Source organism: Molossus molossus, unplaced genomic scaffold (assembly GCF_014108415.1).
Source record: "Molossus molossus isolate mMolMol1 unplaced genomic scaffold, mMolMol1.p scaffold_m16_p_2, whole genome shotgun sequence".
In the NCBI taxonomy this organism is placed as follows: domain Eukaryota; kingdom Metazoa; phylum Chordata; class Mammalia; order Chiroptera; family Molossidae; genus Molossus; species Molossus molossus.
In genome coordinates, this window is record NW_023425355.1 from 134,769,847 (window position 1) to 134,792,029 (window position 22,183).

The 22,183-nt window shown below is 38.4% G+C and overlaps 1 protein-coding gene across 2 annotated transcripts in view; it reads left to right on the forward strand.

Moving 5' to 3' along the window:
• Window positions 1-22,183, forward strand: part of BCLAF3 (BCLAF1 and THRAP3 family member 3) — a 49,691-nt gene that overhangs the window by 7,442 nt on the left and 20,066 nt on the right. Inside the window, exons 4-9 of one of the 2 annotated variants that reach the window (XM_036270863.1) lie at window positions 787-1,356; window positions 1,740-2,354; window positions 12,989-13,164; window positions 14,935-15,049; window positions 16,020-16,083; window positions 17,590-17,705. In XM_036270863.1, coding sequence (XP_036126756.1) covers window positions 787-1,356; window positions 1,740-2,354; window positions 12,989-13,164; window positions 14,935-15,049; window positions 16,020-16,083; window positions 17,590-17,705 — 1,656 coding nt within the window. The remainder of the gene's footprint in view (window positions 1-786; window positions 1,357-1,739; window positions 2,355-12,988; window positions 13,165-14,934; window positions 15,050-16,019; window positions 16,084-17,589; window positions 17,706-22,183) is intronic. The other variant, XM_036270864.1, reaches the window with a different exon arrangement.

The following is a 22,183-nucleotide window of genomic DNA, read 5'->3' on the forward strand; positions in this document are numbered from 1 at the left end:
TTAATATGGCCTTAGTAGAGAGAATAAACAGTTGGAGAAACTATGGAGGCAGTTTTGGGTCTGAGTTTGAGTTTATGTAGTATCAAACTCTTAGAATCGAATTTAATTTTAGAGGTTATGTTCAGTTTGCCAGAGTCTCCTACATATTTATTTGTATGAATCCAGCCCTCCTTCTGTGTTTTTCTTTTTTCTTCTTTTTATTTTTTTAATTCTCACCCGAGGAAATATTTTTATTGATTTGAGAGAGAGAGAGAAACGTCAATCATTGCCTCCCATACACGCCCCAGCTGGGGATTGAACTTGCGACCTGGATATGCGCCCTGATTGGGAGTTGAACCCACAACCTTTTGGTGTATGAAGTGACACTCCAAGCGACTGAGCCACCCAACCACGGTGTCCTTCTGCTTTTTTCTTACCTGAACATTGAACCTCATGTAAGCTCTTGCTGACCGATCCTTTTGCCAGAACTTTGCTGTCATCAACCTTCCAAAATGGATCCGGCTGTGTACCTAAGCTTGTCCTCCAACAGGATGGGTGTGTTCAGTTCATTTTAATATGCACATGGGATACATTAGTTCAGATGGAAAGATTATGCTTGTTGAATTAGGACCAGCATAATCAGACCCCCACATGGACAATTTAGAATGCAGACATAGCAAACTGATTAATTTAATTTGAGTTGAAGAAACAGTACAACACAAATCTTTTATTTGGGTAAGTCATGTTAAGACAAACTTAATTTATTGTCTTTAAATGAACTAAACTTTTTTGTGTTTGTTTACATAGGTATTTATCACCAATACCTAGAAAGTCTGAATACTACAAGCAAAGATATTCTCATGAGTATTATGGCTCTGACTATAGGAAGGATTCGAAAAGATCCCCTTGGAGAATGTACAATAGGGAACATGGACAGAGTAAACCAAGGATTCCTTCTCATGGACATACACATTATCGATGTTATGAACATAGATCACCTTCTCCAAACATAAGAAGAAGCTCTTTAGACTATTTCTATTCTTATAAGCCTTACCAAGTATATTCACCAGAAAGAAGGGACGGTAACAGAAGATCTCATTATATGCCCAGATACTCAGAAAATGTACACTACCAAGAGTATCGGTGTGATTGTTACCCTCAGCAAATGCAAGGAAGGTATATTCATGATGACCACAGAGTTAGAAGAAGTGGAAAAGGAGGGGAATCACCTCAGAGGTCAATAGCAGATTATTTTAGATTCGAAGGAAAGTGGCTTGAAGATGAGTTGAGTTACCAGAGGATACAAGATGAAAAATATTCTCAGTCATTTAGAAGAATCTCTGAAGATTTTGAGAAAAGGAGCTCTTTTCACACGAGGTATAGGAAAACATTAAACCTGGGTGATTTGGTATAAAGCTTCAAGTGAAAAGGTGTGTTATAAACTATAAGTCGAAGATAACCACCTTGAAAAGCTTTTGTCTGAAAAGATAAAAAAAAAAAAAGCATTGTAATGTAGTTATGTCTACTGGTAGTAAAGTATTTCTTTTTAGAGTAAATCGTGTGCATGGCTAGAATATTGAAAAATAAGATGGCATTTCCTCTCTAACTACCTCGAGCCTCTTTGAGATGGCTTAAAGGATTCTAGGGTAACTTTGCCTCTGCATTCTGCATTTAAAGCCATGCTACCCAACACTCCACGCATATAAGTTCTCGCTTTCTTCTCTGTAGTGCCAAGTATAAACTGCTTTATGTCACCACAGGTATACCGAGGATCGTGAATATGGAAAACATGGACACACATCAAAAAGATCTCCCTCCGTGGAGAGGTATGAAGACAGAAAGTCTTTCAGAAAACCAGAGTGGAAGTCCAGGCATTCCCTCCGACCTTATGATAGACAGCACACTTCTCGACATGTTCACAAGAAATCCTCAGAGACCAGTTCAGCAACCAAGATATCCGGTGACTATCGCCACAAACGTTCTAAGACCTCAGATGGAAAGCAGGATTTTTCCAGTGAAAGAACTCAGAAATACTCTAAGGGGGAAGACAGAAAACACACTTCTCAAAGTGACCCTGTGCATCGGGAGTCCAGTTTTAATGCTGGAAGAGAGAGAGAGACTGAAGATGGGCAAGGCAAAGAACCTTCTCAACCATCTAAGAAAGACGGCTCTGCCTCTACTCACTCACATAAAAGTGATGATGGTTCGAGACCCAGTGATGACAAACGGGAGAAGAAAATAAAGAATGAAGGGGATGGCAAAAAGGAGACCAGCTCTCCTGGTACCCCCCTGGAAGAAAATAAACTTTCGACTTTTCTCAAGAAGAAATCACTTATAGTTAAAGTAGATGTGAAGAAAGTAGTAAATACATCCAGGTATTATCTTTGTTTTTTCTTAATGATATTGGTTCTCTGACTATTTTTGCCACCTTTATTTAAAGCTTTGAAAATGAAATTAATAGTGTCTTTAGAGTCCATCAAGGGAGAAGGATTACCTAGACTTTTTTCAAAAAAGCCCTGTAATGAGGATGAATCTCATGATTAGTAATATGAGCTGATCTGCTTGTTTCCATGTCGTATCTTAAGATGGTTTTGGGGGGCAGAACATTCTATGGAGTTGTTCCTCTTGAATTTGGGTGTTATTATGCTGCCAGATTTTCTGTATCCAGGGATAGGCTGCATAGAGTTCAAGGAGACCTATTCCTTGCTCAGTTTCTCAGAGCCTGTTTTCCCAGTTGCCTGAAATTCAGAGAATTTTTTTACCTGGAAGGGACCTTAGTTGTCTCTGATTTTTATAGAGCCAGGAGAGTGAGGCCCTGAGATATGGAGCAACTTGTTTAAGTTGGAATGCCTAGGTCTCAAATCTATGTGACTTAACATGGTTCTTGCTGCCATCTCAAAAAGACGGGCTCAACCTACTCAATTCTCCTAGGTAGAGGAAATTAGACGAGTCTGGAAAGAGGCCTGTTTATAAGATATTTGGTTTAGCTCTAATGATTCTTTAAAAAGATAGACTACTGTCATAATAGGTTATATTCTCCGAAAGTGGTTTGCATGCTTTCTTATGTTATGAATGTTACCTCTCTCTATGAATTCTGAGAAGAATAAGGCACTGTAGTTGGCTTTGTCAGCTAAGCCTGTTCATTACTTTAATACACTACCAGTATGTGAATAAAAAGTGATGTACTATGTTGGTTTGGTGCATTTATGTTCACAGTTGATTCCTATATCTGTATTTGAATCAAAAACAAGAGTGATGGACCACATTAATTTGGTACATTTATGTTTACAGTTGACATACCTGTATTTGAATGAAAAACAAGGGAAAACAAAACCCAAGCTTAGGATGTGACAGGAAGTTAGGTAAACCCAAAGTCCTTTTTCTTTTTTTTTAAATTTTGTTCTTTTTCTTAAAGTTGGGTATGGCAGTCCCCCGCCCTCGTTTTTGTTGTTGTTGTTTGTTTTTTGTACTTGCAAAAATATTTTTAAATATACATATGTATATTTATATGTGCATATAAAACATTAAAACATTTACAGATACAATTATGGCATAGAAAGTTAGACAAATAGAGGTGGGAAAATAATTTATAATCCTACTACCCTAGGACAATTTTATTAATATTCTAGTACAGTTCCTTTTGTTATTTTTCTATGTATATTTTACATGGTTATCATAATACTGTATTAATAATATTGCGCTGTTATGTTTTCTACCAGTTCTTAATCTTAAGAGCACAAAGCATCAAGTTTAGAGATATTAAGCTTTTTTTGTTTCCAACATTATATCATGAAAATGTTCAAATATACAGAAAAGGTGAAAGACTATATGCCCACCACCAAGAATCTACAATTAACATTTTACTCTACTTTTATAATCACGTATCTGTCCATCTGTTCTATCTTATTTTTCGATGCATTTCAAAGTGAATTGCAGATATCAGTACATTCCCCTTTAAATACTTCAGTTTTTTTTCTTTTGAGGGAAAATGACATATAATCAAATCACAAAAAATCTTGAATTATTTTATAAAAGTAATGGTACCCCCACATTTAATAATGAATTTTATACTTAAAAGAGAATAAATTGGCTGTAACATTTTTAAAGAGTGCTAGAAATAGCAATTTTGAAGGGTTTTATTTTAAAGATACTGAACACTGTTAATTTTATTTTATTTATTTATTTATTTATTTATTTATTTTATCCTCACCTGAGGACATTTTTCCATTTTTTGTACAGATAGAGTGGGAGGGAGAGAGAAGAAGAGAGAGAGAGGGAAACATCGATGTGAAAGGGACACATCTAGTGGCTGCCACCCGCACGACCAACCAGGGCCGGGGACAAACTGCAACCGAGGTACGTGCCCTTAGTGGGAACCGAACCCGGGTCGGACCGCAGGCGGACGCTCTAACCGCTGAGCCAAACCGGCCAGGGCAATTTTATAATTTGATATTGAGAAATGGTAGCTTGATCTTCATCATGTGTCACAGATGTGAGCTTCCTAAAATTGAGGCTGCTATAGCTTTTTAAAAAATTAATTTAATTTTGTTATAGATGTCCCTCCTTTTTCCCCCCTTTGACACCCTCCTCCCCCCTCCTATGTGTCTCATCGCCCTCCCCCCCCAGGCCCTCACTGCATTGTTGTCTGTTTATTGGTTATGCATACATGCATATAAGTTCTTTGGTTTATCTCTTCCCATGCCCCACCCCTTCCCTCTGAGATTTGTCAGTCTTCCCTACTTCCATATTTCTAGATCTATTTTGTCCATCACCTTATTTTGTTCATTATATTCCACAAATAAGTGAGATCATGTGATATTTGTCTTTCTCTGCTTGGCTTATTTCACTTAGCATAATACTCTCTGGTTCCTCCATGTTGTCTCAAAGGGTAAGAGATCCTTCTTTCTTATAGCTGCATGGTATTCTATTGTGTATATGTACCACAGCTTTTTTATCCACTCATCTATTGATGGACACTTGGGCTGTTTCCAGATCTTAGCTATTGTAAATAGTGCTGCTATGAACATGGGGGTACATATATTCTTTCTGATTGGTGTTTCAGGCTTCTTAGGATATATTCCTAGAAATGGAATCACTGGGTCAAAGGGCAGTTCAATTTTTAATATTTTGAGGAAACACTATATTGTTTTCCATAGTGGCTGCACCAGTCTGCATTCCCACCAGCAGTGTACTAGAGTCCCCTTTTCTCCACACCCTCGCCAACACTTGTTGTTTGATGATTTGTTGATGGCGGCCATTCTGGCAGGTGTGAGGTGGTACTTCATAGTCATTTTAATTTGCATCTCTCTGATGATTAGTGACATTGAGCATTTTTTAATGTCTCTTGTGGCTGCTATATCTTTTTTTTTAATTTATAAGCTATAGTTTTGTGAAATTTTATGGCCTGTCAGTCAGGTCTTTCAGCATGTTTGAATTGCCTGACAAGGAACTGAAAGATAGCTTATGTAATAAAAAGCTTTCACTACAAATCCTTTCTATTAAAAAACCTGAAGAATGAATAACTTAGTAAATATAGTCATCTTTTCAGTATGATAAGACATCATGCTCAACAAAATCTTTTTGATTACAATTATTTATTGGTTAATGAGTAGTGGAAGAGTTTTGTGAGGTTGGGTTGAATTATGTATGGACTGATGAAGTGTCCATAAAACAAAGATAGTTAGCCCTGGCCAGTTTGGCTCAGCGGTTAGAGCATTGGACTGTGGACCAGAGAGACCCGGGTTTGGTTCCTGCTAAGGGCATGTACCTTGGTTGCAGTTTGTCTCCGGCCCCGGTTGGGGTTGTGTGGTTGGGGCTGTGTGGGTGGCAACTACTTGATGAGTCTTTCTCATGTCGATGTTTCTCTCTCTTTCTTCCTCCTGCTCTGTCTCAAGATAAATGCAAAAAAAAAATGTCCTCAGGTGAGGATTAAAAAAACAACAAAGATAGTTAATGCTAACCTCAATAGAGTCGTGTTCTAGGCTATGCCATACATTAGATTTTCCTTTGCTTGAAAAGATTAAAATAATCTTAGAGTGGCCCTGGCCGGTTTGGCTCAATGGTTAGAGCGTTGGCCTGCAGTCCAGGGAGACCCGGATTCGGTTCCTGCTAAGGGCCCGTACCTTGGTTGCAGTTTGTCCCCAGCCCTGGTTGATCATGCGGGTGGTGGCCACTCGATGTGTCCCTTTCACGTCAATGTTTCTCTCTCTCTCTCTCTCTCTCTCTCTCCCCCCCTCCCACTCTATCTGAACAAAAAAATGGAAAAAAATGTCCTCGGGTGAGGATAAAAAAAATAATAATAATCCTAAAGTGGAGAAAGGCATATTTGTTGGTTACAATCTAGAGAGTTTATCCACACTTTGAAAGACCAAGATGGTTCATTTTGTGCATTTGTTTACTTTCTTAGCTTGTTTCAAGTATTGACACGTAGTTAAAAACATGTGGCTATCACCTAGTGATTTTTATAGATTCCAGTTTGTATCTAGAACAGGTAGGTAGACCCCTGCTTGAATGTTCGTGGCATAGTTAATGCTTCTGTTAACAAAGAACATAGTCTAGTGACCCACTTTCCCAGAAACTGCATTATCAGAGGTAGAAGTTACACATGTCTCATAATTACATGTTTCAGAATGTAAGTTAGGGAATCACAATATGGAAATTTGTACTGAGATTATTATGAACCCCCAAACCCAATTGTATATATATGGAAGTCTTCATGGGACAAAGAGGGAGTTTTAGTTGAATGTTGGGCTGAGTAGATGAGAGCCTGAACCTCGGTCAGGCTAGGAAGGGAATGAGAGGGAGGAGCAGGAGGTGCTAGTCTCTGGAGAAGAATAAGCTTGTGTGGATAGATCCGAGGTTCCTCTGACCTCCCCGGGTGCTGGCATCTAGTAGTCCCAGAAGACATTGGCGCCCTGACGCTCTGAGGAAAGGGGCACTGTGTAGGTGGGGGAATAATGTAAAAAACCATAGCAAGGCCCTGGCCAGTTTGGCTCAGCGGTTAGAGCGTCGGCCTGCGGTCCGGAGAGACCCGGGTTAGGTTCCCGCTAAGGGCACGTACTTCGGTTGCAGTTTGTCCCCGGCCTTGGTTGGTCGTGCGGGTGGCAGCCACTCGATGTGTCCCTTCACATCGATGTTTCTCTCTCTCTCCCTTCCTCTCTCTCCCTCCCACTCTATCTGTACAAAAAATGGAAAAATATCCTCGGGTGAGGATAAAAAAAAAAAAAAAAACATAGCAAGGATTGAAGGAAGGTAACCTAATCACACAAGTTTACCTATGCTAGGCACTGTTCAGCTGGAGGCAAAATAAGCTGTGGGTGGAGATATTTTTGTGATACACAAGCCTACTACCTCACTGTTGTATATCACAAAAAAGTAAGGCTTTTTCCCCCTAAAATATTTCTCACATATATTTTTTATTTTATTTTATTTTTTTTATCCTCACCCGAGGACATTTTTCCAATTTTTGTACAGATAGAGTGGGAGGGAGAGAGAGGGAGGGAGGGAGGGAGGGAGGGAGGGAGAGAGAGAGAGAGAGAGAGAGAGAGAGAGAGAGAGAGAGAGAGAAACATCGACGTGAAATGGAAACATCGAGTGGCTGCCACCCGCACGACCAACCAGGGCCGGGGACAAACTGCAACCGAGGTACGTGCCCTTAGCGGGAACTGAACCTGGGTCTCTCCAGACCGCAGGCCAACGCTCTAACCGCTGAGCCAAACCGGCCAGGGCTCACATATACTTTTTAAATCAAGAGTTAGTTGAGAGAAGGTTCCCTTTTACTCCTGTCACCTTAGCTTCTCCTAGTGTTTCTTAGGGGTCCTGGTACAGAGAGCTGAACATTCTGTTTGGGCTTAGGATACATAGGTTTTTGTCTTCTGGCGGGTCACTGAGCAGCTCTGTGACATTGGGCAGGTAACCTGGCCATGCCTTTTTTGGGCCCAAATTAACCTGCATTTTCTTTTGGCTATATGAGTCTGCTTTGATTGGCTGACAACTGTTGGAACTGGGTTGACAGGCTCGGCTCATCATAGGATTCTCTGAATTTTTGTGTATATTTGAGATTCTGTATTATAAAAAATGAAATATTTACATTTTAAATTATTCTAAATTAACTAAAAATTTTAAATACAAAGTAAGCCAAGAAAGTTAAAAAAACAAATTAAATTGGCCTCAATTAGAATTTTGAAGTCTCTTATCTTTTTAGCTGACTCTCTCATTTGAAATGGTCCAAATCATTTTCCATTTATCATTTATTCATTCAGCAGGTATTTTTTGAGGCCCTACCCTGTGTGAGACAGCCTTTTAGGGTACTGGGACAGTAGATAGGCATAGGATTAAGTTTCTTCTCCTCTGGTCTTACAGACAATAGGGCGATGTAGGTAATACCACGGCACAGTGAATGAGGTATGACATGGTGTGCAACTCCAATGATCTCAAGCTGGGGGGTTTAAGGAAGATTTCTTTCAGGAGTTGAAACGTGAGCTAGGCTTCAAAGGACATGGTGTGTTTTAGACACCTGATGACAAGATGAAAAACATTTTATGTTTATAGGTTAATAAAAGCAGAAACCACACACAGGAACTTTGAGCTGTGGCAAGAGGGAATGGAGGTCCGGGAGACTGAGAAGGTAGGACTACCACACTGTCAGCCTGATTTGACAGGTTGAGCTAATAGGAGAGGACAGGTGGCTCAGTTCTGGCTGCCAGGGGACTGCCTTCTATGAGGAGGCTTGGAAGGGCATTGGGGTTGGCAAGGCTACTTAGGGGACTTTTGTGAAACAAGTAATGAAATGCTGGATTAAGGGAGTAGCAGTCTCTATAACTCTTTTCCCTCAACTTCAAACATTCTAAATGTGTTCTTAGGGAGACAGGATAAGTTAATAACTGGGGAAGTGCTCTAGGAACTATTGGATGCTATACAAAATGTTAGTTGTATCTGGAAGAAAACTAAGATAAGAAAACCTTTATGTGTTGTGTGGATTTTGTTACCTGTTATAAGCTTCCAGAGGGCAGGATTTGGGTGGTGGTTGGTTTTTTTTTGTTACTGTTTTGCCCTGCAGTTGGTGTTTTGTTTTGTTTTATGGATCTTAGTTGTGTATAAGGAAAAAGTAAGGTTTAATGTAGCTTTTTATGTTTTCTTAGTTATTATGTACAACATTCAGAACATCAGGGGAATATTCTTAAACAGAAAAAAATGGGGAGGGCTTGAGGGAACAGAGGAACCTGGGAGATTTAATCAGAACAGTTTAGAATACAGATATTTGGCTATATTTTAATTTTTAAAAATTCTAACCTGGGGATATGTTTTACTGATTTTTAGAGGGAGGGCAAGAGGGAGGGAGGGAGGGAGGGAGAAGGAGGAAGGGAGGGAGAGGGAGGGAGGGAGGGAGAAAGAGAGAGAGAGAGAGAGAGAGAGAGAGAGAGAGAGAACACCATCAATAAATAGGTTGCCTCCTATACTTGCCCCCACTGGGGAGCTAACCTGGAACCTTCCGCAGGTGTCCTGACCGGGAATCAAACCTGAAACCTTTCAGTGCACAGGATGACACTCCAGCCAACTGAGCCACACCAGCCAGGGCTATATTTTAACTTTTTTTTTTTTATCCTCACCCGAGGACATTTTTTTCATTTTTTGTTCAGATAGAGTGTGAGGGAGACACATCGAGTGGCTGCCACCCGCACGACCCAACCAGGGCCGGGGACAAACTGCAACCGAGGTACATGCCCTTAGCGGGAACCGAACCCAGGTCTCTTTGGACCGCAGGCCGACGCTCTAACCGCTGAGCCAAACCGGCCAGGACGATTTTAACTATTTTAACTGTCCAAAATTCATCTCAAATGAAAACATTTGGTCTTTTCAGTTTAACTACTTAAACTGTGTTGGGGCTATTTCCTGAAATCGGTAACTTGATCTATAATGTCATAGGAAATAGTATAAAGGAAAATGTGAACTAAGAGGTGATTAAATTTACAAATGTGAATACCTAGAACATTTTTTATTCTCAAGTTTCAAGAAGGTTTTTCATATAGCAAAAGCATAATTGTTTTTTAAAAGTTAAAATTTTAGGTATATTATTTTCATGGATATTTTTTAGAAAATAATTATTTTAACATGTTTATTAACAATTTTGCAGTGGAGTAACCCTAGGATAAATTTTGTTTAACTGATAGCAAATTTAAACACTAAAATCTGAGGAATTAAATACAGCTTCGTTGTATATCACATTACTCCTATGGATTGAAGGTTGGGCATGGAGGGGGGATAAGTGATATGCCAGTAATAATAAATTACATGTAAATTTTTAATAATTACTGCAAGCCTTTATCAGCTCATTTCCTCTTGGGAGAAACTGAGGCTGTAATAAAAACCATTATCAATGGATTTTCTTTATGGATGGACCATTTTTATAGTTGTATTTAAACATCTTATTTTTATCCTATAAAATGTTTTAAAAAGCTATGTTTTTCTTGGTATGGCAGGCTTTTTGTACCATTAAACCCATTTTTAAAAAGAGCATTAATAGTTCTTTGTTAATGAAGGTTGTTACAGGGCCATTCTAGCTTCTAGCTATAATCACCAAATGTCTCTTAGCTAGTTGTCAGGTACACAGTGGGAAGCTTGGAGCAAATTAGGAGGAGAGAAGGGAAATGGGCCTTCTCATGAAAGTCTTTCTGATGATTCAAGGAATCCACAGCAATGACATCGACCTGCTGCGTAATCACTTCTCCATATTTTTGCCTTGACGGGGTTGTCCCAACAGCACTGGTTTGAGAGCAGGGAGCGTGGAAAGTCATGGAAGCCTTTCCTCTGATAAGTTAAAAATAGGCATGTAAAACCATCTTGTTAGAAGAGTGAAAATTTTTAATTAAAGAATATGGCCCTGGCCGGGTGGCTCAGTTGGTTGGAGCATCGTCCCGTGCACCAAAAGATTGTGGGTTCAATTCCCAGTCAGGGCACATACCAGGTTACAGGTTCGATCCCCGTTCAAGGCACATCCAGGAGGCAACCGATCAATGTTTCTCTCTCTCTCTCTCTCTCTCTTTTCTCATCTCCTCTTTCTAAAAATCAATGAAAACATATCCTCGGGTGAGGATTTAAAAAAATTTGTAAGCCCCTCATAACCCTGGAGCAGTTTTGAATATATGGCTTTTAACTGACTGGTTTATTTAGTTATTTAATTAATTGTTTGTTTGTTTATTTATTTATTTTGGATTAAGGAAAGGTTTATTGATGGAGAAGGCGCCAACCAAGAACATAAGAACTGTGCTGCTGCTGTTTAAAACATATTTCAGGTTTCTCTCTCAGATGTATCATCAGAGCCTGTAACATACTCATAAAGAACCCTAGCAGTTGTAAATCTCAATTCTTTGGACAGTGAACTTAATTTTTGGCAAGAGCCAAAAGCTATTAGTTAAGTGCCCAGGAATAAGATGGGTATAAGCTGGTTAGTGCCATTTGGGGTTCAAAATGAGGTATAAAGATAAAATAGTGAGACATTTTCTTCAGTAATGCATAAACTGCCTCTCAATGAAGAATTTAAGAGTAGTTTTAGCCCAGCTGGTGTGGCTCAGTGGTTGAGCATCGACCCATGCACCGAGAGGTCCTGGTTCAATTCCTGCAGGGCACATGCCCTGGTTGTGGGCCGGATCCCCAGTGAGGGGCGTGCAGGAGGTGGCTGATTGATGTTCTCTCTCATTGATGTTTCTGTCTCCCTCTCCCTTCTTCTCTAGAATCAAGCAATAAAAAATTTATTTAAAAAGTAGTTATAAGCAAGGCAACATTCTAGGAATAAGGTATGGTTTCCCGTTATGATACTTACAAGGATTATGTTCATATGAATGCTTGACCTCTGGCATATAAAACAAAACAATCCATACATCCATTGTCTCAGTGTCGTGACACCTTCCCCATAGGGCTATTGTAAAGATGAAATGAGATAATGTTTGTAAGCTCTGTGCTTCTGTGTTTGGTATATACAGTAAGCTCTTAATAATTGTTAGCTATGTGTCATAATAATAGCTTTATAATGGTACCTAATGGTCAGGAAACTCTTGCCCTGGCTGGTTTTGCTCAGTGGTTAGAGCATTGGCTTGTGGTCTGGAGAGACCGGGGTTCGGTTACTGCTAAGGGCATGTACCTCGGTTGCAGTTTGTCCCCGGCCCTGGTTGGGTCATGTGGGTGGCAGCCACTTGATGTGTCCCTTTCACATCGATGTTTCTCTTTCTCTCTCCCTCCCACTCTATCTGAACAAAATATCAAAAAATGTCCTCGGGTAAGGATAAACAAACAAAAAAAAAAAGGTCAGGAAACTTAGTGAAAGTTATAAGGATTCAGAAAGCATTAATGTTGTAAGATAGCTGGGTTTATATAATAAACGGTAGCATTTTTTTTAAGGATACATTTATGGTAAGCACTATCATTCTAATGATCATAACTTTGCTAACAACTGAGACTGTTTTCTGAGGGTTTAATGAGACTTTTCTAAGTGATTGAATTAATCTCAACAGAATTTTATTTTGAAATACTATTGTAAGCTTCTTACTAGTGATAGAGATACAAGGATTTCTATGAAGTCAGAGAAATTATTATGTTTGATGTCAGCTTTTAAAGTGTGATAGTATTTTAAGATTCTATGACCTTAATGGATTTACAATTTTATGGACATTTAGGAGTCGAAAATAATCTGATTATACTTCGCATATGGTGTGTATTTAATGCCTTGTTGTATTTTTAAAGTAAAAATAATTCAGTTTAGGATTTTGAGGATCTTATTGTTAAAGTGGCAAATATTTAATGATCTCTGATTTGAAAAGAACTCAAAACCATGCATCTATAGCTATTTTTTCCTACTTACTATTGTACATGTTTTATGGCATACAATTTAGTGCCTTAATTATAAGAAAAGATAAACATCTTTTTAGTTTTATAGCTATTTTGATTACATTTTAGTAAGTTTTGTTCTCAGTAAAATATTTTCAAATTTAGTTAAAACATTTACAAATTATTCTAGGGTTGCTGCTTCTAGCAAGACAGAGAGACAGATGTCACATGATTTGGTTGCTGCTGGCAAGAAAAGTGAGACCTTCCATCCAGTGTTTGAACATCTTAACTCAACTCCTAATACTGAAAACAAAACTACAGGAGAATTTGCTCACGAAATCGTAACTGTAATCCATCAAATTAAAGGTTGGTATATTTTGTACATACATTAGGGATAACAAAAATAATGTACTGCCCTGGCTGGTTTGGCTCAGCGGTTAGAGTGTCAGCCCATGGACCAGAGAGACCTGGGTTCGGTTCCTGCTAAGGGCACGTACCTCGGTTGCAGTTTGTCCCTGGCCCTGGTTGGGTCATGTGGGTGGCAGCCAGTCAATGTGTCTCTCTCTCTTCCTCCCTCTCTCCCTCCCACTCTGTCTGAAGACAAATGCAAAAATGTCCTCAGGTGAGGATAAAAAAAATAATAACAATTATTTTAGATACAGGAACATATCTGTGATATTATAATAAAAATCATATTTCATTGTAAGTTAGATCATTAATTAGAAAATCTGTTGAAGAGAGTAACGGATAATAATTCAAGCTTACTTGGGGTTTTTAATTATTATTTTAAAGAGTACAAGACTCTAAAGGTAGCCATGGCACCTAGGCCTGGTAGTTCTGTATATGTGGTTCTAATAACCTGGTGCTTCGATTCATAGTAGATTAGAAATCAAAAGTTATGAAGGGAAAAGTTGGCTGCTGCAAAAGACGTGTACTGAGAGCAGCAAGAAACAATAACTGATAACAGAACAGGAAGGAGGTAGCAACAAAAAGCAGATATGAAACTTAAGAAATCTGGAAGTCTAGGTCATTTGTCCCTGAGGGCATTACAGGACTTCATGCCAAAAAGGTGATGATAAGTGATCAAGAAAAGATTCCAGTTCGATTTGGCATACTTTATGACATTAGGGAGTTGCAGAGTAAATACTTTGAAGATTTGCATTGACTTGTTTTGCTTTATTTTTACTTCTCGCCAATTTTCATTAATTGGAAAACTCAGTCATATAGAACAACTTTCTCAATGATCCTGCATAAATAAGGCAATTGTGGGTATTATAAACTACACACCTTAGAGAATTCCAAAATTTTAAATATTTCTTACTAGATAATTGCATTAATCTATTTTACCTTCACAAAACATATTGAAAATGAATTATTTTCTCTGCATTCCTCAAATTAAGGCATATATTTACTTTGAAACATGTAGTTTGTCTGAAACAATTCTCCTTAGTTCTAGTCCCTCTTACCCAAAGGAATTGTGATTTTTGGCAGAAAGGGAGCTGGTATTGCAGAAAAATCCGGGAGATGTCTCAGAACAATATCAGCAAGTTAGGAGGAAAGATTGCTTAAGTAGCATTCTGATGAGTTAAGTATATTTTCTTTTCTCTCTATCCTGTTAAAAGCCTGAAGCATAGGTGGTTTCAGAATGTCTTCATGAGCTTCAGTTAATGTTAAATGGCATTAGGAGGCCTTGTGTGATAGGTAAACATAACATTTAGCATTTGTTCAGAATCACTTTGACATTTCAAGGTGGTTTTTGGAGTTGCTTTTCACTCTAGGTGAAGTAGAGTTCTGGACCATCTTTACTCCCCAGATATAGTAAGGGCTTGTCTTAGAGAAGAAAGGTCCTTATTTTGAGAGAGCTACTATCTTTTTCCCCAACAAGTAAGTAAGCAAGCATGTCAAATAGGAACAGAATCCTTGGGTTCATAAATCAGGTGTTTTACTCTTGCTTGGGCTTGAGAAAGCATGGGATCACTATGAATTAGTCTGTGGAATATGTTTAGATCCCACATAATTTCAAGAGAAAACAGGTTGGAGGTTTTTTAATAATTCTTTCTTCTTGTGCTTATATATAATCTTTTAAGTGGAATCAGTTTTACACTGAGATAAAACTTTCTTTTTTCCCACCCCCAGCAAATTATTTTCCATCACCTAACATTACTTTACATGAGCGTTTCTCAAAACTACAAGATACACAAGCTGCACCTGCAAATGAAACGAAACCGAATCCAGATCCAGAAATTCACAGGTAATGATTAATTATCATATGCTCATTTAACTCATGGGGATAAGCCTCATAAGAGATGTGGGAAGGTGCTGATTCCTGGGCTTGCTGTAGACTCTAGCATCAGATTTCCTACCTAAAAACAGGACAGACCCAAGCAGGCTCTGGGCCTCTGCACGCTGATGGAATAGGTTGTATTAAAGCCATTCACGCCCTGGCCGGTTTGGCTCAGCGGTTAGAGCGTCGGCCTGCGGTCCTGAGAGACCCGGGTTCGGTTCCCGCTAAGGGCATGTACCTCGGTTGCAGTTTGTCCCCGGCCCTGGTCGGTTGTGCGGGTGGCAACCACTCGATGTGTCCCTTTCACATCGATGTTTCTCTCTCTCTCTCTCTCCCTCCCACTCTACCTGAACAAAAAATGGAAAAATGTCCTCGGGTGAGGATAAAAAAAAAAATAAATAAAAAATAAAGCCATTCACTAGCACTGTTTAAATGTGTAGGACTTTGAAAATATTTTCCTACCTAACTTTGATTCTGCTGTGTCTATAGTAATTGCCTACTGAAGTTATCACTGGAAGAATGAAAAACAGTTGTCGAGCCATTGAAATCATGAGTTGCTTCATGGGGTCAGAATGGCTGTTCTGAGAACAGCCGGATGAAAACATATGTCTTCTGCTACTGGCACCTGTCCGAGCAGGTGGCGTACCCTGTCTTGTGAGCTGAGTTGAATCAATGTTAGAATGCAGTAGATCACCGGAGCAAAGTTTAAAGTTACACAGACTAGTGATTTGAGAATCACTAAGGCGCAACTGTGATGTTCAGAGGATATGTATGTCTTGGGAAACTGCTACATAGATGAAAAACCACCTGGTAGCAAGTTTCTTTTGCTTCCTCCAAGACACACCAGCTTTACTTCAAATTCCATTCTGTAGTAACGGTATCAAGGTATCAGTGTATAACATCATTATTTTATTCTAATATACCTTTATTATTTTAGGAGAATAGATATGTCTTTGGCCGACCTTCAGAACAGACAAAATGTGGTATGTGGTTCAGAACAGGTAAGTGAATACAATTTTTGATGAGAGATTATCTTATTGTTGATAATACTAATGGGGAAGGGAACTGGTGATTGGGAGTTAAAGTAGATGAGGAAGAAGAATTGAGACCCAGGAATCTGAAATTTATAAAGCTCTCCAAGTGATTCTAGTTATTGGCCAGGTTGCAGAAAAAAAACTGACAAAAGACCAAAATATTCATGACAATGGAGAGACAGTCCCTAAGGGCAGCAGCTTTGTAAAATTGACACAAAATTATAGCATTTCATATTCATTCCAAAACTTCACACTTTAAAGCTTGCAGAAAGTATGTTTGATACCTACTTTTCCTAAAGCAGTTGTGTGAAATAAATTTTAAAAATTGTATGTAGAATGAATGCAAAGAGCTTAGTTTTATTTGATATTGCCCTTCTGTTTATTGTAGAATGTGTGAAAGATCCTATGCAATATGAACGAGCAAAATAATGCAAATAATACTGAATTTTTTGATTGTCACATGTTGTGTGCAGTGGTTCCCACCCCAAAACCTATGGACCCTCCCACCCCATTTCTTGGCTAATTAAAGACACTATCTTAACTAGCCAGGGGGGAAGAAAACTGGCTCTTGTTTTAGAAGTTTTTAAGTTCCAGAAGAGCTGCTAATTAATTCATTGAGAGTAAAGAGTTGTAAAGGGATTATAATACATTTCTGATAGAATATATACATAATTTTTTCACTTGTGAATGGTTACAATTTTTAACGAATTTACAGAGATGGTTTATTGAACAAGTCATATTTTCAGAAAATTTCTACTCATCAAAGCACTATAATCAACTTAAAGGATATCTGAGGGTTTTTTAAAGTTAGAGGTTAAAAGAAATCCTCTAATCCAACCATTTAACACAAAATCTGGTTTGATCGTCTTTTCTTGCAGTCCCACGTCTGGCATTTTGATGTAGTCGCTATCATAGTATAGGCAGTTCTCGATGTTTTTGTCTTTTTACTTAAACCATGATACTACTTTTATGTAAAAATCTCTGAATTCCCCATGACCTTTTATGATTGAGGCTTTTAAGTTTCAATTAACTTTTTTTCAATAAGGGGTTTTTCATGTTTACTTCCACATAGTATATATTAGCATAATTTAAATGCTTGTACATTATTCCTTTGACTTAAATTTACCATAAAATCATTCTTCCCTTCCCCTTTAATTTTTTTAATATCTAAGTTGCTTCCGTTGTTTTTTTTGTTGCTGTTATTTTAAATATAGCACTTTGAATATATTTGGGTAAAGAGCCTTTTCTTTGGGCTAGAGTCCCAGAAGTGAGATTTCTGGTTCAATGTCATAAACTTCTCTGACTCTGTATTGTCAATTGTATCTCAAAATATTTTTATTAGTTTACACTACAATTCGCAGGATGAGTACAAGATAACTTATTTAGGACTTTTTACTTAAGGTTCTTATTAGATATGGTCTTTGTGCAACTAACAGTAATGTGAATGGTTTGTCTTCTGTCAAAATTCCTCAGACTCTGGTCAAAGTAATAGATCCAAATGACCTACGACATGACATTGAAAGAAGGAGAAAAGAACGGTTACAGAATGAAGATGAGCACATTTTTCACATAGATAGTGCTGCAGAGAGGTAATCAGTAGATGAAAAACATCCTGTTATCAGGGAGCTTTCGGTATTAGCATATATTTTTCAATTTTTTTGTGTGACTATAACTTTCATTTTAGTGTAGGGATTTAATCCTTCAAATCTATTTTATATGTTTAAGTAAAATCTATTAAAATGTTTCAAAGTTATTCAGTGATCATCATATGCTGTTTGATTTAAACAACAAAAGTTGTGGGGAGTAGGTGAGTATTTGAGGTCTTTATAATTCGAGAAAGGAGTATAACAGCTTTTTAAAATATTAACAAGAGCCAGGACCAGCAAGTTTATGGATTATTTGGCTCAAGCTGATTCAAACTCTTAACACATTCTGCTCTTTAGATTTTGGTATTCTTTGACTATTACAAAATGTGCTGAGGTCAGTGGAGTTCTCTTTCAGAACTCACCGTGAATGTCTGACCTTGAAACAGCAGCAGGTATAATGGAAAATGCAGAGGAGACCCGAGTTTGAATCCCACTTCTGCCAATTTATAAGCTCTTGGGCAAACTTGCTTAGTTTTTGGAGCCTTTTCCTCTCTAAAATGAGAATGACCAATTTGCAATGGAGAGGTTAGAATGTAAATGAACTGGTACATGCAAAGTACTTATGCCATGCATGGCAAATTGATTGGCAGTAGATTCTTGTTTTTCTTTTCTAACCTTGTACCTCTGTTTAGGGGGTCTGAGTATTCTAGATTGGCCCCAGTTCATCTCTAGTTCTGAAAACTATGTGGAACTCATGGCAACTGTGAGACTCCATATGATTGTGAGGTATAATTCAGTGGGACAAAAATTCCAGTTCACCTCAGTGGTCCTCATGCTAGTTGGATCTCCCAGAAAGTGGGAATGTATGACTAGAAAGGGTCAATGCTGATTCCCTTTCCATGGTCCTTTTAAGTCAAGTCTATGGCTAAATTAGGTCTTAGAGAAAATGTATGGAGCTTGTTTAAAACTGGATTTGAGCCCTGGCCACTTTGGCTTAGTGGTTAGAGAGTCGGTCCGTGGACCAGAGTCATGGGTTCTATTCCCGGTCAAGGGCACGTACCTCAGTTGCAGGTTCAATCCCTGGCCCCAGTTGGGTCGTGCGGGAGGCAACCAATCGATGTGTCTCTCTCACATCATTGTTTCTCTTTCTCTCTTTCTCTCTCCCTCTTTCTCTCTCCCTCCCTCCCTTCCTCCCACTCTATCTAAAAATCAATGGAAAGATATCCTCATGTGAGGATTAAAAAAAAAAAAACAACTGGACTTGATACTGACATTAAGTTTGGAACTAATTAAAGATAGCAAAACTGTTGAGACCTGGTGATGAGTCTGCTCAGTGGTTAGAACATCAGCCCGAACACCAAAGTGGGGTGGATTCAATTCCTGGTCAAGGGCACGTACCTGGGTTGCAGGTTTGATCCCCAGTCCCAGGTCAGGGTGGGTGCAGGAGGCAACCAATTGATCTGTATCACATTGTTGTTTCTTTCTCTCTATCTCTCTCTCCCTCCGCCCCGCCTCCACTCTCTCTGGAAATCAAATGAAAAAATATCCTCCGGTGAGGATTAACAACAACAACAACAAAACTGTTGAGGCATATAAAACAATTGAAAGTAAAATAGTTAAAATCTCATTCCTTGGTGGGTGAAAGTCTCCAGTTTCCTAAGATGACATGGCATGACTGTGCTATTTAGTTACACAGGCTCTCTCATGCTTTTCTTGACTCAGCAAGTGTAAGCGACTCAGTGGACCAAGAAAAGAGGATTTTAAAAACAGATTCAAGATAATCAACATGCTATAAAGACCACGGAGTGCTTCAGAATATGTCTTCACCCTCTGAGCACTGAGTTCAGTGACTGGCTCTGTAGTCACCTAGCTATGTGGCTGACATTGCACAATTTACTTCATCTCTGTTTCCTTAGCTATAAAACAGAGATAAGAATTATACTTACCTCACAGTGGTGGTTAAGATTAAGTAAAGTGATGCATGTAAGACACAGAGTAGCTGGTCAGTGTTACCTATTATTAATGTTAGCTTTGAGGATGGTGCTGTTGTGACATGCAAAGATATCTTCCTGCAAGAGGTCTTTTGCTGGGTCTGTTGGACTATTTTATTTGTATTGGATAGCAGGTGTGGTGTAGTGGAACCATGAAGATTTTTTAAAAATTGAGATATTACTTACCATAAAATTCACCCTTTGAAAGTGAACAATTCAGTGGTTTGTAGTATAATCACAAAGTTGTACAACTTTTACCACTATCTAATTGTAAAACATTTTTGTCACCCCCAAAAGAAACCCTATACCCATTAGTTGTCACTCCCTATATCTCCCCCAACCCAGGCCCAGGTAACCACTAATCTACTTTTCTGTCTGTATGGATTTGCCTGTTCTTGACATTTCATATAATTGTAGTCATATAATATGTGGCCTTTTGTGACTGACTTTTTTCATGTAGCATAATGTTTTTAATGTTCCTCCATGTAGCATGAATATTCCTTTTATAGTTGAATAGTATTTCATTGTATGGACATACCACATTCTGTTTATTCACCAGTTGGTGGATATTTGGGTTGTTCCATTGTTTGGCTATTGTGAATAATGGTGCTATGAACTTTTGTGTGGACATATTTTCTCATTTCTCTTCTGTATACACTTAGGATTGGAATTGCTGGGTCATATGATAACTGTGTTTAACATTTTGATGAACTGCCTGGCTGTTTTCCACAATGGCTGTGCCATTTTATATTTTCACCAACAAAGTGTGTGTGTGTGTGTGTGTGTGTGTGTGTGTGTGTTTGTGTGTGTGGCAGGGGGTTCAGTTTCTTTACATCTTCACCAACATTTGTTAATGTTCATCCTAAAAAGAAAACTACTATAGAACCTTTAATCTCTCATTTTATCCTAGTTTAATTTCCTTGTTAAAATAAGAAAAACCTTTTTTATCTTTTTATTTAGAAATTCAGTTATCAAATTTGAGCTCAATACTTTTGCATAAGCCTTTTTATTTAAGTTAGTATATAGAGTTCCATAGAAGTTCAGAAGAAATGAAATATTATTAAATCATAAATCATAGGATGTAGTGATTTCCCACCCGTGTCATTTTTTTTCTCCTCAAAGAGTTGCATGCAGGCTCTGTGTCTATGTTTGCCCACCATTGTATCCCCACTGCCTTGAGCTCAATTCATAACTGTTGAATGAATGAAGTCTTCCTTCCAAAGGAGTAGACAGGACAGAGTTATGCTGAAATGGTAATGCATTTAGAGCTAGATCACGATTTATTCCCTGATACCTTAGGTGATCTTTCCCAAGCAAGTCTAACACTGTGACATTCTGTCTAGTCTCCAGACCCTGTTCTCTGTTTTCTCCCACTTTTGACCAGTCTCTTACCCTGCTGTCTCCAATGTCTTCTTCTGACACAATATTTCTCCCTCTTGTAATCTGCATTACTAAGTTCTCTACAGTGCTATTGAGGTGTTGTGCTGTTTTTAGGCATGGTGTGTGTGTGAAGAAGCAGTTTCAAAATAGTATCAGTAGACATTAAGAGGACATCAAACTGCCAAGACTTTCTTTTTTAGCTAGGCAGGTTACAGAAAACACCAGTCTTTATTTTTGCTACATAACGATCTATAATCTTTACTGATCAAGAATTAACTTTATAGAAATCTTTTATTCATATATTCAACAACTATTTATATATTTAATTTCTACACCAAGCCCTTGCCCTCATGGAGCTTATAATTGAGTGGTAGGAGAAAGAAAACAAACAAATAAATATATGTTGGTCAGGGATAGGTGAAAAGTAAGGCAGAGAAGAACTTTAATAGAGTGTTAGTGCGGTGTGATTTTATTTATGAGAGTTAAGGAATACACTTAGAATTTTTTTTAATTGAACAGGGCTGTAAATTATGTGAGAGAGTTAGCCATAGGGTTTTTTGAAGGGATAGTATTTCAAAGTGGGAATAGCAAATGCGAAGACCCTGAGCTAGGATCACACTTGCTCTTGTTTAAGGAATAGAAAGGGGCCAGTGAGGTTGTAACACAGTGCAAAGGGAAGAGAGTTAGATGAGGCAAATCATGAAGGGCCTTGAAGAACTGAAGACTTTGTCGTTTACTCTGAGATTAGAAAACATTTTGGCTTCTAACCCAAAAAGAGGCATAATCTCATTAAATTTTAAAATGGCCACTCTGCTTGCTGGGTGGAAAATGACCTGTAAGAGCTGGAGGAAAAATTTTTTCTTTCTCATGTAAAAAAGAAATTAGAGGTGGGAAGTCAGAGCATGGTAGGGTGGAGCTATCAGGGAACCAGGCTCCTTAGATCTTTCTCCTCAGATAGCCAGTGCCCATGGCATTTGCCTCCTGGTCCAAGATGAGTGTGTGTCCTGGCCATCATGTCCACGTTCTACCTGTTTCTTTAAGGACTTCCTGTAATTTATTTTTTTTTTGTTTTTTGGTTTTTGTTTTTGTTTTTTATCCTCACCCGAGGAC